General features: G+C 32.0%; 1 protein-coding gene across 1 annotated transcript; it reads left to right on the top strand.

Annotated features, from left to right (window-relative positions):
• Positions 1-2,070: 2,070 nt before the first annotated feature.
• On the top strand, positions 2,071-2,807 carry LOC149241134 (18.1 kDa class I heat shock protein-like). The gene is made up of 2 exons (XM_089370446.1): positions 2,071-2,290; positions 2,532-2,807. Exons 1-2 carry the CDS (start codon positions 2,071-2,073, stop codon positions 2,798-2,800), a joined length of 489 nt encoding a protein of 162 aa, XP_089226572.1. The 3' UTR covers positions 2,801-2,807.
• The last annotated feature ends 10,614 nt before the right edge of the window (positions 2,808-13,421 follow it).

Below are 13,421 nucleotides of genomic sequence, written 5' to 3'. Positions count from 1 at the left end.
TATTTAGGCCTCTTTGTTTAACAAAACATCTTTCTGAGTTTCGATACTACTAAAATAATCACAACAGCCAGGGTCTTAGGCAAATTCCTTGCTAGTTCGGTTTAATCTTTCATTTAACCTTCCAGCTAATGTACAACTTGGCTTGATATCTAATTCAAGAGCTTAGAACAACTTTCAAGTTTAGTTGAATGCTTTATCTCGACCCTATTACTTTTTGTTTACTATTGTTATACACAGGTTGTACAGGTGCAATTGGTAGACTAAGAAATCTATACTCTACTCTCCTATAGTAGTAGTGTTTCCACCCAACTAAGTACACAAGCATTGGGATGATTACGCAAAAACATAAGTTCAACTACATCATGTATACTTTTATTTAAGAAAACATGCTTCTAAGGCTTCCACTTCAAACAGTAAGATAACAATTAGTTTTCAACACTAGACCTCAAGACCATAGTCCAGGCTAACATTTCTGATCTTCATCTATAACCAAGTTTATCCACTAGTTCTTATCGTTTTCAACAGTAGACCTCAAGACCATAGTCCAGGCTAGCATTTCTAATCTTCATCTATAACAAAGTTTATCCACTAGTTCTTATCAAGCTCAGGACCACTCTCTTTGGCAGCATCATGCCAATGTTTGCAAATCTCTTTTCCTCATGTTTTCTGAATAATTTGCAAATCTCTTTTCCTCCCGTTTTCTAAACAACAAAAGCAGAACCCCCCGTTCTCCAGTGAGAACTTCTTTTATCTCCACGAGAGAGGGGTGTAACTATTTTTTCCCAAGTGTCTCGAGGTTAGAGTTCGTTTACCGGTCTACCCTCAAGAATTCTGAGATTTCATTATATTAATAAAATAACATTACTTATTTGTAAATATTAACAAAAATTCCTCTAACTTCCACATGCAAATGTAAATGTAAATGCAAATGTTAGTAATTTAGATATCATTTTGGAGTGTTAATATATTTTATCCAACATTCATGTTAAACATTACTTTTAAAGATTCAATTTCCCTTTAAAAAGATTTAAATTTTAACTTAAAATGAATTATTAGTAAATCATATCTTTTATAACAATTTTAGATACATAAATAAAAATATTTATCTTGAAATGAGTTATTAGTAAATCTTATCTTCTATATTAATTTCATATACATAAATAGACAAGGGCTACAGAGTAGCTAGTACCTCCATCTTAGTTTAAATATAGCTTAATTAAACTAAAAAATAATAAAGATAAAGATTTCATCACAAAAATAAAACAACCAATAAAATATTGTATTGCTGAATGCCATTAGCAAAAATTAAGAAATATGATTAACTAATTTGTTTAATTTAACATATATAGACTTTATTATATATATATATGTGTGTGTGTATGTGTTTTTAATATAATAATAAGTGATCTTAAATTAACAATATGAAGAATTTTTTTTTATGAAAATGGAATTAATAAAAAAATTAAATAAAAATAAAATTAAACTAGAAACAAAAAATTAGTAACTAAGAGAAATGAAAATTATTAAAAAAAAAACTTATAATAAAATCTCAACCAATCACTTTACAAATAAATAAATTTCAATAAAAAATATAACAATTATGAATAATATTTTTTAATCATCATATCTCTAACGGTTAGAGAAAATTGCAATTATTCCGGGTCTCAACATTTAATATCAAATGTTTTTATGTCAATTTTATATTTTCTTAATCATCTATCAAATGTTTTTAGGTCAGTTTTATTGTTTCATAATCATCTTTTCTCGCTGCACAACGCCTCTCGGAATCACTTGCCAGTTACTTCGTACGTGTATGCGTTAGAAACGAATCCGTCCAGTGACGTTTCAAATTCCAGTCCAGTGCATGTGGAAGCATGAAAATGGCGTTTAATTCCAGACCAGTCCAGTCCACGTGGCACCATGGAACTGGAATTGGGCAGAAGTTTCTTGTTTCTTAAACAGCTAAGACTACATTATAAATAAAGTCTCACCTGAGTCATTCTCTATTCTATTCTATTCCCTTCTCTTCTCGTCTTCGGTGAGTTGTAGTATCCTGCACAAGTAAAAATCATGTATCTCATTCCCAGGTTTGGTGCCCTCATTCCAATGTCTGGTGGCCATAATAATGCATTGGATACATTGCCTTCGGACGTGAGGGATCAGCTATTTCAAGCTGCCATTAATTCCCCAAGGAGAGGCGGGGATGATCATACGTCCCTATCACTGAACAACATTCTGGCTGACTGGAAGGAGACACCCGAAGCACACATTTTCATGGTGGATCTTCCAGGTATATTTGTCGTAATGAAATGAAGATTGTGATTTTTTGTTATTTAAAATATATTTTTTAATAGATAAATATATTGTGATATTTTCATAACTTAAATTTGTCATTAATAAATCTTGATATTTTCGCAACTCAAATTTGTCAATCCAACAAATCTTGATATTTTCGCAATACAAACTTGTCAATACAACAAATCTTGATACCAAAATTTAAAATAATGACAGGTGGTTATTTTCTTTTACAGGTCTGAGCAAGGAGGAGATAAAGATACAGGTGGAAGATGACCGGCTTTTGAAGATAAGCGGAGAACGCAACATAGTGGAACGTGAGGGTGAGATATGGCACGGCACCGAGCGGTTGCGAGGGAGATTTTTACGGCGGTTTTGGCTGCCGGAAAATAGCAAGGTGGAGGAGGTGACTGTCAAGCTGGAAAATGGAGTCCTGACTGTGACTGTGCCCAAGCAGCCACAACCGAAAGCTCCGGAGGTTAAAGTCATCCAAGTCTCAGATTAAAGACAAATGGCTGGGGTGCATCATAGATAACGGAATAAATAAATTATGCTCACTGACTTTGTATGGTCAATAAAAGAAAGTTCCCAGCTGTGCATTGTGGTTTAGGGTAGGTCTCTGAGTTTGTATGGCAAATCAAAATAAAGTTCACAGGTCTGGGTTAGAGTTTAGGGTATGTTTAAGGAACAAATGTAAATAATTTTATGTCATAATGAAACCTTTATTTACCTAATTTCATATGTTATATTTTCAATGTGCATGCTGTTATATTTTGTGTTTTCAGGTTATATTTTCATTTGCAAGTTGTTTACTTATGTTAAATTTTTTATGTTATATTTACAATGTAATATGGATTACAGAAGTTTGAAGTTTAAATTTGTTAATGTATATGTTTTTATATGTTAAAAATTGTAAGTTTAATATATATATATATATATATATATATATATATTATAAAATAAATTATAAATTATTTATTTAAATTTATAAATTAATTAAGAAAAAAAATAATAGTAAAAAAAGTCATGTCATCCATAAATTAAACTAAACCACAAAAAATTATAAAAAAAATTCCACTTAAAAATACTACCCATAAACAGTTTCAGGATATATATATATATATATATAACCTTAATTTCATATATTTCATTTTCATGCTATATTTACAATGCGAAAAAAATTCCACTTAAAAATACTACCCATAAACAGTTTCAGGATATATATATATATATATATATAACCTTAATTTCATATATTTCATTTTCATGCTATATTTACAATGCGAATGTTGTAGGCAAACCGAATTGGTATTAGTTTATATAATTGGAGTGTATTTATTAATTAAATATATATTTTTAATTTTAATAATTAAAAATTACACAAATATTTTTCAAAAGTTAATGTGTATAATTTGAAATTAATTATTTTTTAATTATAATTTTAAATAAAAATAAAATATATTTTTCCATAAAATTTAATCGGCATGTGTTATTTAAAATAAATTTAAATTTTTAGATATTGATTAAAATTTTATGTTTCGGTGTAATTTGAAATTAAATATGATTTTCATAATTAAAGTTTATAAATTCAAATCAAAACATATACATTTCTGTAAAATTATGTATATATGTTTATATGTTTGGTAAAAATAAATTTATAAATTATTTATGTGTTTTTGTTTTAAGAAAGGAATTTATAAATTTTAAAGATTAGCTATTGCTTACGACAAAAAACTTAGAGTTAGATATTGATTAAAACTTTATGTTTTAGAGTATTTTTGTTTTTTTATGAGAGGGTTTGGGTATTGGTTAAAATTTTATGTTTTTCAGTTTCATTTAATTGGAAAGGGATTTCGATTTAATTGGAAAGGGATTTCGATTTTTGTTTTAGAATTAGTAAAAAAACTCCTTACCAAGCTAATTTTCCTAAATATATATGGTAATAGATTTGTATATTTTGATTGAATAAATTTATTGGGTAATTTTCAAAACATCAATATAATTAATATTAAGAGTATATTTGTTTAGAGATGCTATATTTTCGTTTTGATATAAGCTCTAAATGTGTAATTATAATGATATTTATCAAATTATGTAAATATAATAAGGTTTTTTTATTGATTTTTTGTGTGGAGTTTAAAGACAAATTTTAATAAGAGTATAAGTTGTAATTTTTTATTTTTTTTATTTTATGGGAAATATTCATATTGTTTTCATTATGTGTTTTAAGAAAAATATGTCCATTCTCTTGAACTTGGAGAGTCAATCATAAATGCAAAATGAGGTTAGTGAAAAAGTTTATCTCACATAATATTAGGAATATGCATACGTAGAATCTTTTTGGGTCTGAAAATCTTTCCTTCCATCTCCCTACCTTGTCCGAATTTGTTGACACTCTCATTCTCACCATTCTAATACACCTTCTCTCTATAAGCTCTTCATGCTATGTTCATCATTTGTTGCTCAATAATCCAAATATGAAGATGACCAAAATCATTTTTGCGATGAGTTATTTGTAAACCTTGAATGACGGATAGGATGATTATAGATGGGCATAACAGTTGGGAAATCTATCAGGCCGTCCCCATTGCATATTGCTACTACAATGGTTGCTTGAGAGCACAAGTATTATTATAGGACTAGTTTGACATAATACCACACAATTTTGACACATTCATTGCAATGTAAATCTAGAAAAACATAAATCTTGTCACTAAAAAGAATTATTAGAGGTACCTACACAATATTTTAGGACATTGTGCAAAAGAATGAAATGTAGACAATCAAATTGTCTTCCCAAATATTTGAATTTTATTCACAGATGGTTGTTAGAACTTAAAAGAAGTGCTTCTCTAAGATTGGTATGTTATTTTTTCTCTAAAACATAATGAATATGTTCACTTTAGGTCTTGGGTTTAGTATGTAAATAATATATATAAAAACCTTAAAATGATGAGATCAAGTATTAGGCTCCACTATAAGGGTTTAAAAATATTCATAATTTTATTTTTAATACACAATTATTCATATATATAGTGTGGTTGATTTCATGAAATGTCAACCAATCAAATGTTATATTTAATGTTATATTTGTTGAAATAAAATATCCATTTTTTTTTTATATCGGTGTTTTTAGCTTCATTGGCAATTAATGCATAAAGCATATATGGAAACATGGTTGAAAAATAAGAGTTTGTAAAAATGGATGTGTTTTGGTTTATGCATACCAAACTAAGAGGTTGGCCAATATGAACCTAAAACTAAAGTGGGCACCTCATCCACCACGTAACTGGAAAGGTTTTTCGCCAAATATTTTTGAAATTGATATTGTGTGTGTTATTAACAAACACTTGTTTTATTAACATGAATGTATTATAATAACATACATGTGTTCTATGACACGTGTTTTTTTCTCCATCTCTCACCATCTTTCCCAACTATCTTTGGCCCTAATATCTCTTTCCCTCTTTTCTTTAACCCTCCCCAATCTCTTTTCTCTCTTTTCCTCTCTCTTTCTCTCCCTTTCTCCATATCTCTCTCTTCCTATTTATGCCTCCTATTTCTCTCTCTCTTCGCCTAAGCCCCCCCTTTCTACCCCTTTCTATCTCTGCTCCTCTCCCTATCCCTCTTTCTATCTCTCTCTCACTTCCCCATTCCCCACCCCTTTATATTTTCCTTTCCTCATCACTCTCTGTGTCTATCCCTTTCTCTCCCCCTCCATGTATCCCTCTATCTCTCTTTCCCTCTCCCTCTATATCTCTCTCCCCGTTTCCCAATACTTTTATGTCTATCTCTATCTATCCCTATGTCTCAATCTAATATTCCCCTCTCTCATTTTCCCTAATCCCCCCTCTCTACCACATTCTATCTCTCCCCCTTTTTTATGCCTGTTTATATATCTCTCTCCCTTCCCTACCTTTCCCTCTCTATTTTCCTTTCCCAATCTCTCTCTCTATAATCCTTCCATCTTTTTGTAGCCTTTCCATATCTTTTTCTATTTACTACAAATCATAGAAAACTAGCCCACCTACAAATATTAGCCCCTAAAATTTTCCATGCTCTCTCTCTCTCTCTCTCTCTCTCTCTCTCTCTCCATCCCTTCCCCCCTCTCCCTCATTTTTTATCTCCTAGTTTGAAATAAAATATCTAGTTTTTTATTATTATTAATTTCTCATATATATATATATATATATATATATATATATATATATATATATATATATATATATATAGTTAGGTGTGTTTACCTTCATTAGAAATTAATGCATAAAGCATATATAGAAACATGGTTGAAAATTAAGAGTTTGTAAAAATGGATGTGTTTTGGTTTATGCATACCAAAATAAGAGGTTGGCCAATCTCCCTCTCTGTTTTCCTTTCCCAATCTCTCTCTATAATCCTTCCATATTTTTGCAGCCCTTTCCATATCCTTTTGTATTTACTAAAAATCATAGAAAATTAGCCCACCTACGAATATTAGCGCCTAAAATTTTCCATGCTATCCCCCCCCCCCCGCTCTGTCTCTCTGTCTCTCTCTTTTTATCTCTTCCTACCTCCCTCCCCACTCTTCCCTGTCCCTCTCCATCCCTTCCCCCCTGTCCCTCATTTTCATCTCTCCTTATTATTTTCACACTCTCTCCCCCTATGTCTCCCCCATATATATCTCTCTCTACATTTTTTCTCCATATCCCACCATCTTTCCCAACTCTCTTTGTCCTCCGCCCTCTCTTACTTCCTTTTCCCATTTCTCTCTCTTTGCGTGCCCCCCTCCCCCCAACATATTCCTCTCCCTCCTCTCTCCCTTTATCCCTATCCTACATATATCTCCTTATATCCCACTCTTTTTATATCTCCCCCTTTTCCTATTTCATCATCTCTTTCTCACCCTAAAAAAATGAAAAAAAAAAAAAAAAAAAATGTGTTCCTTTCACGAAACACATTTTTTCATGTATTTTCAAGTTTTTCTAAGCGGTTCTACTCAAAACTATGTAGAGTAGATACTCATTGGATGTGAAATTTAATTCCTCATCTAATGGTTGCCTACATTAAATATTTGAGTTAGCCTATAAGGAGATAAGTCAAAAATAAAATTAAAAAAGTAGTTTTCTTCTTTCTCCTAAAAGGTATTTACCCTTGTGGATGACATCATCATCTTGAATCTTATTGGCTCTTTTAAAGTTGTTTTTAATAGTGCATTTTTTTGTTTTGAGGTCCATTTTGACCTCGAAATTCCCCGAATGGATAACCATTTGTTTGAAATATGGACATGAAAAATAGATAGCTTTTGTGGAGCATGTATAAGTGGTGAATGGAATGATTGTGAATCAATGGATTGGGTTGATGAATGGGATCATGTATCTGAAAATAAACCCACATGTAGTTGAAGAAGCCCTACCAGAAGAGGGAAAATTATCTAGTTAAATGAACTATGACCATATCTCTAATCTTATACAACTAAGTACGTATATCACACATTGTAGCTATATATATATATATATATATATATATATATATATATATATATATATATATATATATATATATATATATATATATATATATATATATATATATATATATATATATATATATATATATATATATATATATATATATATATATATCTTATCAAGCTCCTTGACATTTTCATTTCATTGTACATTGCATTTTTTTAGGACACAAATATGTAGTTTTTCCCTAAAAGTCAATTAATGGGGAATTGATTATGATGCATACTAGGGAAGAAAACTCTTAATACATCATTAACTAATGATGAAGCCAATGAATTTCCAAATCACTTGATGGTTGTTAAGGGTGAATATCTTACACTAGATGGAAATCCAAGAAAGAATAATGGTTATGTATTCATGGATTATAGACTAGGTGTAGTGGTGTATCACTATACACACTTAGTCATTGGTACAAACATTAAACTACAAACCCTGTCTACAAGAAGCTTTCACAAGGTGTACTACTTCTTACCTCATTTAGAGCATGAGATATTGATGGAAACCATTAGCAACAAAGATGATCTAGATGGATTACTTGAATGAAATCAGGTAGTTATACAAATGAGGTAGAATGATATGTTCAACATTATCTTCCATATTGAGTTATGCTAATTGTTATATTATTATTTTCAAAACACATACATTGTGTACGTATAATTTTTTTCCAATACATTTAAATATGACTGAGATTATTTTAATGCATGGGTTTGATACTATTTCCCTTCTCTATGCCTAGGTAATACGGATTGATCTTAGGAATTTTCCTTTAAATTGCATGCTTTGAATCTTGTAATGATTTCAAGGAAATATAATTGATAGGATGGAGTCACGGAGGAGGGAAACACCCTTGCAATTGATTGTATCATTTTTAGTGAGTTTATTTGGATTGAATTTTAAATTATTAGTTTGAAAGTGTGATAATTCATTATGGAAATATCTAATGATAATTTGTTTCTTTATTCAACCCCTAGAGAGATGAAGCATAACTAAAAAGAAAAAAAAAACAATCTCCTTATTCTAGCAATAGGAGAAAAATCATATTTCGGGATGAAATGATGGTGGTGAGGATGGAAGTGGTCAATGAGTCACCATTGAGGACCATTTTGTATATGGGGAATCACATTCCATATTTTTGTGTTTGGGAATGAGATGTTGTTTGTATATTGGATCCATTTTGGAGGTTATTGTGCCATTTTGTTAAATTGTGTAGATTAGACAATGTTGAATATTTGTGTGTGTGTATTTCATGGAATGTGTTCTACGAATTGAAGTGTTTATTTTTTTGATGTTGAATTGTTAGAATGATAGTTTGAATTTTCATGTATGTTAATTTAAAGTTTCAAAGTTGATGTTATATTCAATTTAGAATATTGAAGTAGGGGCTTAGTATAACTTATTGTTATTGAAGAATGTGCATGACCTTTTGGGGCTTCATAAAAAATCCATATAAAATAGCCACCAAATATAACATACATGGTGCCTTAACACTCGATTAAGGATATGAGGTATCATTTTTTTTTCTTCAAGAGAATAATAATCATCTTTGATACCACTCTGTCACACACCCAGCCCCCTAATCCTTCATTAGGGATATGGTGTATCACATTTTATCCAAATCATATTATCAAACACTTCCTACACATTGTCTAATCACCATCCACAAAACCATGTTTTCTTGGGGCATTTCATTAGACAATTTATGTGCACTATTTATTTCTCCCAAACCTCAATCTTCTAGAGGGTATATATAGGAATTATAAAGGACCAAAATATTAGATTTATACCACTATGTTGACGATGCTAGAAATTTGTCAACCAATCAGGTCTCCTCGATTTGAAGTCCCAATTAGACCTCACACCATTTGGAGTAGGAGCCCCAACCAGAAATATGGTTGGTTGCCATTGTCCTTAGGTATTTTCCTTGGCTTCCATTATTAACATAAGAGGTTACATGAAAATTCATTGAAACAAGCAAGCTAACACTGTGATGCATACAATTTTCATGTATATAACGCACTTTCATGGCATGGAGAAAGAGAGTGAGCCTCTAGAAGAAAAGCAATAGTATTGTCCTAAAAGAGACATACAAGAGCATAAGAAGATTTTTAGTTAACCTACAAAGTAGTTCACAAGACAAGCACAATCATAAAATCAGATACAACACACCTTCAACAAGATACGTACCAAATCCACCGAAATAGTTCAATTTCCTTAGTACATGTGAACAAAACATATACCGCAAACATATAAAGAATAGTCTTACTATATTCATGATAAATGCATGAAAATGTGTTGGATCATCGAGCTTCATATATTAAGTGGAAGTGTCAATATATACAAGTACAATGTTGCCACACTAGCCCCAATAATGGAACATTAAGTCACCACTTTATCCTCCAAAGAAAGATATTATCTCCTATGACAATGATATAGAAGACAAGGTGGGAAGTTCAAGTCCCAAAAGTCTATTTTCTTGAGTTATGAGGGTGTATCTATAACAATGAGGTGACTCTCCACCTCCAATGTGACTCTTGACCTCCCTCATGAATCTTGAGCTTCTACAATGAATTTTCAAATTCTTACATGACCTTTGAGCTTCTATATGACTTTAGAACTCAATAGTGACTCTTCATATTCCATATAGGAGCCTTGGTCTTCCAAATATTTTTACATTTCTCATTTTGGGAAATTATATAATTACATTCCTCAAATGATGTGGCAAAAAATTATGACACGTGTGACTCTTGAGGTGACTCTTGATAGTGATGACATGAAACTTCATGATGATTTGGGATTTCCAAGTTGCTCCTTTTGTTGCTTTCATTGCATCTTCATGATAGACCTTTCAAGTGTTTCATCTTCATCCTCCAAGGGGTTGATTAATATGGAGTCTTCATGTGATCTAGATCTTTGATATTTTGTGGTAAGCTAGTGTCCCTTCATATTCTTTCTTGATGAATTCTTCATGGTTCTAGCTTCACAAGTGTCTTCTCGTATGATCTCCTTCTCTTCCTCTCTGAGCATCATCTTGTCATGTCAAGATGTAGTACCTGGAAGTGGAATCCACTCATTAAAAGATGAAATCAGTATGAAAATATCCTAGTCTAGCTTTCTTCATGAAAATTACTGATTGAGCTGGGACTAGGCATTGGACAAGGAGGAACACTAAGGGATTGTGCAGTGCGCAGTTCCAGGGGCCGTGAGTGATGGACTAGAGTTTGAAACTATGCAATGCATAATTCTAAAGGTCTGGGAAAGATGAATGTGTAGTTGAGGAGCTCAGTGAAGCATACTTGAGCCTTGAAGTTGCTCAGTGTGCACTACAGGAGAGAGAAACACATAGGGATTACGCAATTTTTCATCTCAGGGAGGAAGGGAGACAACTTGAGGCTTGCCATTGTGCAATGTGCAAAAGGAGACTATCTAGAAGGGTAAATTATGCAGTTGTGAAGTTCAAGAGGGAAAGGTTGAGCATTGAGACAGTGTAGTGCATAGTCCTTGTAGGCAGGAACTGCGCATTTGTAGTTCCAAGAGGTAAGGGATCAACTTGAGGGTTGAAATTTTGTAGTGTGTAATTCCAACAGGTTGAGTGAGATCAAGTTAATTGGGCAGGAAATTTTAGAATTTGACTAAGTGTGAGATAGTGAAATTGAAGTGAGACCAAGATTGAACTTATGAATGATCACACACTCTAAAAAAAATTAGCGACACAACATTGAACACTCAGTACACAACATGATCCCCTCAATGCGATGACAATATAAAAGCCTCCTCCAAGTGTGATTCTTAGGATACACTTTGTGATGACAATGACGACACTTCTACGACAACGCTCAAGACTTGGGGAATATGTATAATTCACTTATTTATGATGAATTTGACATAGTAGTTTAGGAAAATGCATTAGAACTACCCTTTAAGAATGTACAGTTGACTCCCTTGGACTAGGTGTGACACTTAATATACACTTTGCAACAACAGTGATGACACTAGTACGATAGTGCATGAAACTTTTGGAATGGATCTAATACATTTCTATATGATAAATAGGACCCATTGGTACGAAATTTTCCTCTCGCAATGAACCACAACTTTTATTTTACAATGTGTGACACTTCCTATGCCCAAAAGATAACACTTTCAACAGTGAGAGAAAAGTGAAAATGACACTTGCAAATGCAAACGACATTGAAAGAGACACATGCCAGAGTGAATATAACATGAAAATGACACTTATTAAAGTGAAAGTAAGAAAAATCGATAGTCATAGACATGAAAGAGACACTTGCGAAAGCAAAGGTACGCAAAAGGGACAATTAGAAAAACTCATTGAAATAGAAGTACAATGACAACCAAAAGTGAGAGACTGTCAATTGAAAGTGTGCATTGACTGTCGACATAGGTTGAACATTGCACATGAATTGTCTTGATGCACTATGTACTACCTTTTCAAGATCGCATAAATAAATGTGTTCATGAACTTATTATGGACTGAGCATGTGTGAGAAAGTGACTTTGACACTTAGAAACTAAGAAGAAGGCTTAAACACTTAGGATAACATCAATAAATCATGAAGCAACTATGGAATGATAGATCGTTGGATCCTTAGTAAGCTCCAAAATTAACGTGTTGGAAAATTTTTGGAGGGTGTTCGTCGCAGCGACAACACACTAGTACCTTGAGATATTTTCTTTATCTCCTCCAAGTTTCATTGTCTAGAACTTATGAGAAATAAATTTATGGAAAGAATTCCAAGCTAACCTATTTTGAGGTTTGATTTTAGGAGCATTCAGGAGACCTAAATTCCTCAGGGAATAACTCTCAAAATATAGTGAAATAATATTTGAAATCTCTACCATAATTTCCTTGGGATTTCCCTTAAGTATGGTCCAAGTCTTAGCCTCTAAAACCATCCAGAAGAAAATTTATAGCGAAAATGCCAAACTAAACTTATTTTAGGAGCATTTAGGAAGATCAAATTTCTTAGAGCATAATTACAAAAATATATCAAGTCAAGATCCAAAAATTGAACCACATGATCAATGGGATTTCCTCTTATTATGATCCAATTCTTAGCCCCTGGAACCTCCTAGAAAAATATTATAGAAAAAAATCCAAGTTGACATGTTTACCCCATAAATCACATTTTGGGTTTCCACCATTAAACTCCATGACATAACTTATAGTATGTACAGAGAATTAAAGAAAATGCAACATGCAGTTGACATGGAAAGAATGTAATTAATGGGGAAGGCATGCAATTACACAAAATTATCATGCATTTCCCATGCATCCCAATTCATTTAAATTACTTAGCTAAGTGAATTCAAACCCATTTCTCTAGAATTTACTATCATAGTCAACACAATGATCATAAATAAAATAATATAGAAACAATAATAATTCTTACATATCACTAAACCATTCATGCAAGAAATATCAATAACACACACACACACACATATTGTAACCATAAAATACTAGAATTGAAGTAGGGTGAGTCATGTTCCACCCCACCTTAGGTTAAGTCGTGCTACAAGTTTTCTCATAATTGGCCACCCACATGCCAGATCTTGATTCCTTGAGGGAAAACTAAACTCAGGGATTTAAAAAAT

Source organism: Pinus tabuliformis, chromosome 8 (genome assembly GCF_031772625.1).
Source record: "Pinus tabuliformis cultivar Carrire ecotype Pingquan chromosome 8, CPIR1, whole genome shotgun sequence".
Lineage (NCBI taxonomy): Eukaryota > Viridiplantae > Streptophyta > Pinopsida > Pinales > Pinaceae > Pinus > Pinus tabuliformis.
Note: the sequence above shows the minus strand (reverse complement) of the source record. Positions and strands in the feature narration are given on the sequence as shown.

Coding starts and splice junctions, on each gene's coding strand:
- LOC149241134 (XM_089370446.1), top strand. CDS start 2,071: ATGTATCTCATTCCCAGGTTTGGTGCCCTCATTCCAATGTCTGGTGGC. Junction 2,291..2,531: donor TTTCATGGTGGATCTTCCAG/GTATATTTGTCG, acceptor TTTCTTTTACAG/GTCTGAGCAAGGAGGAGATA.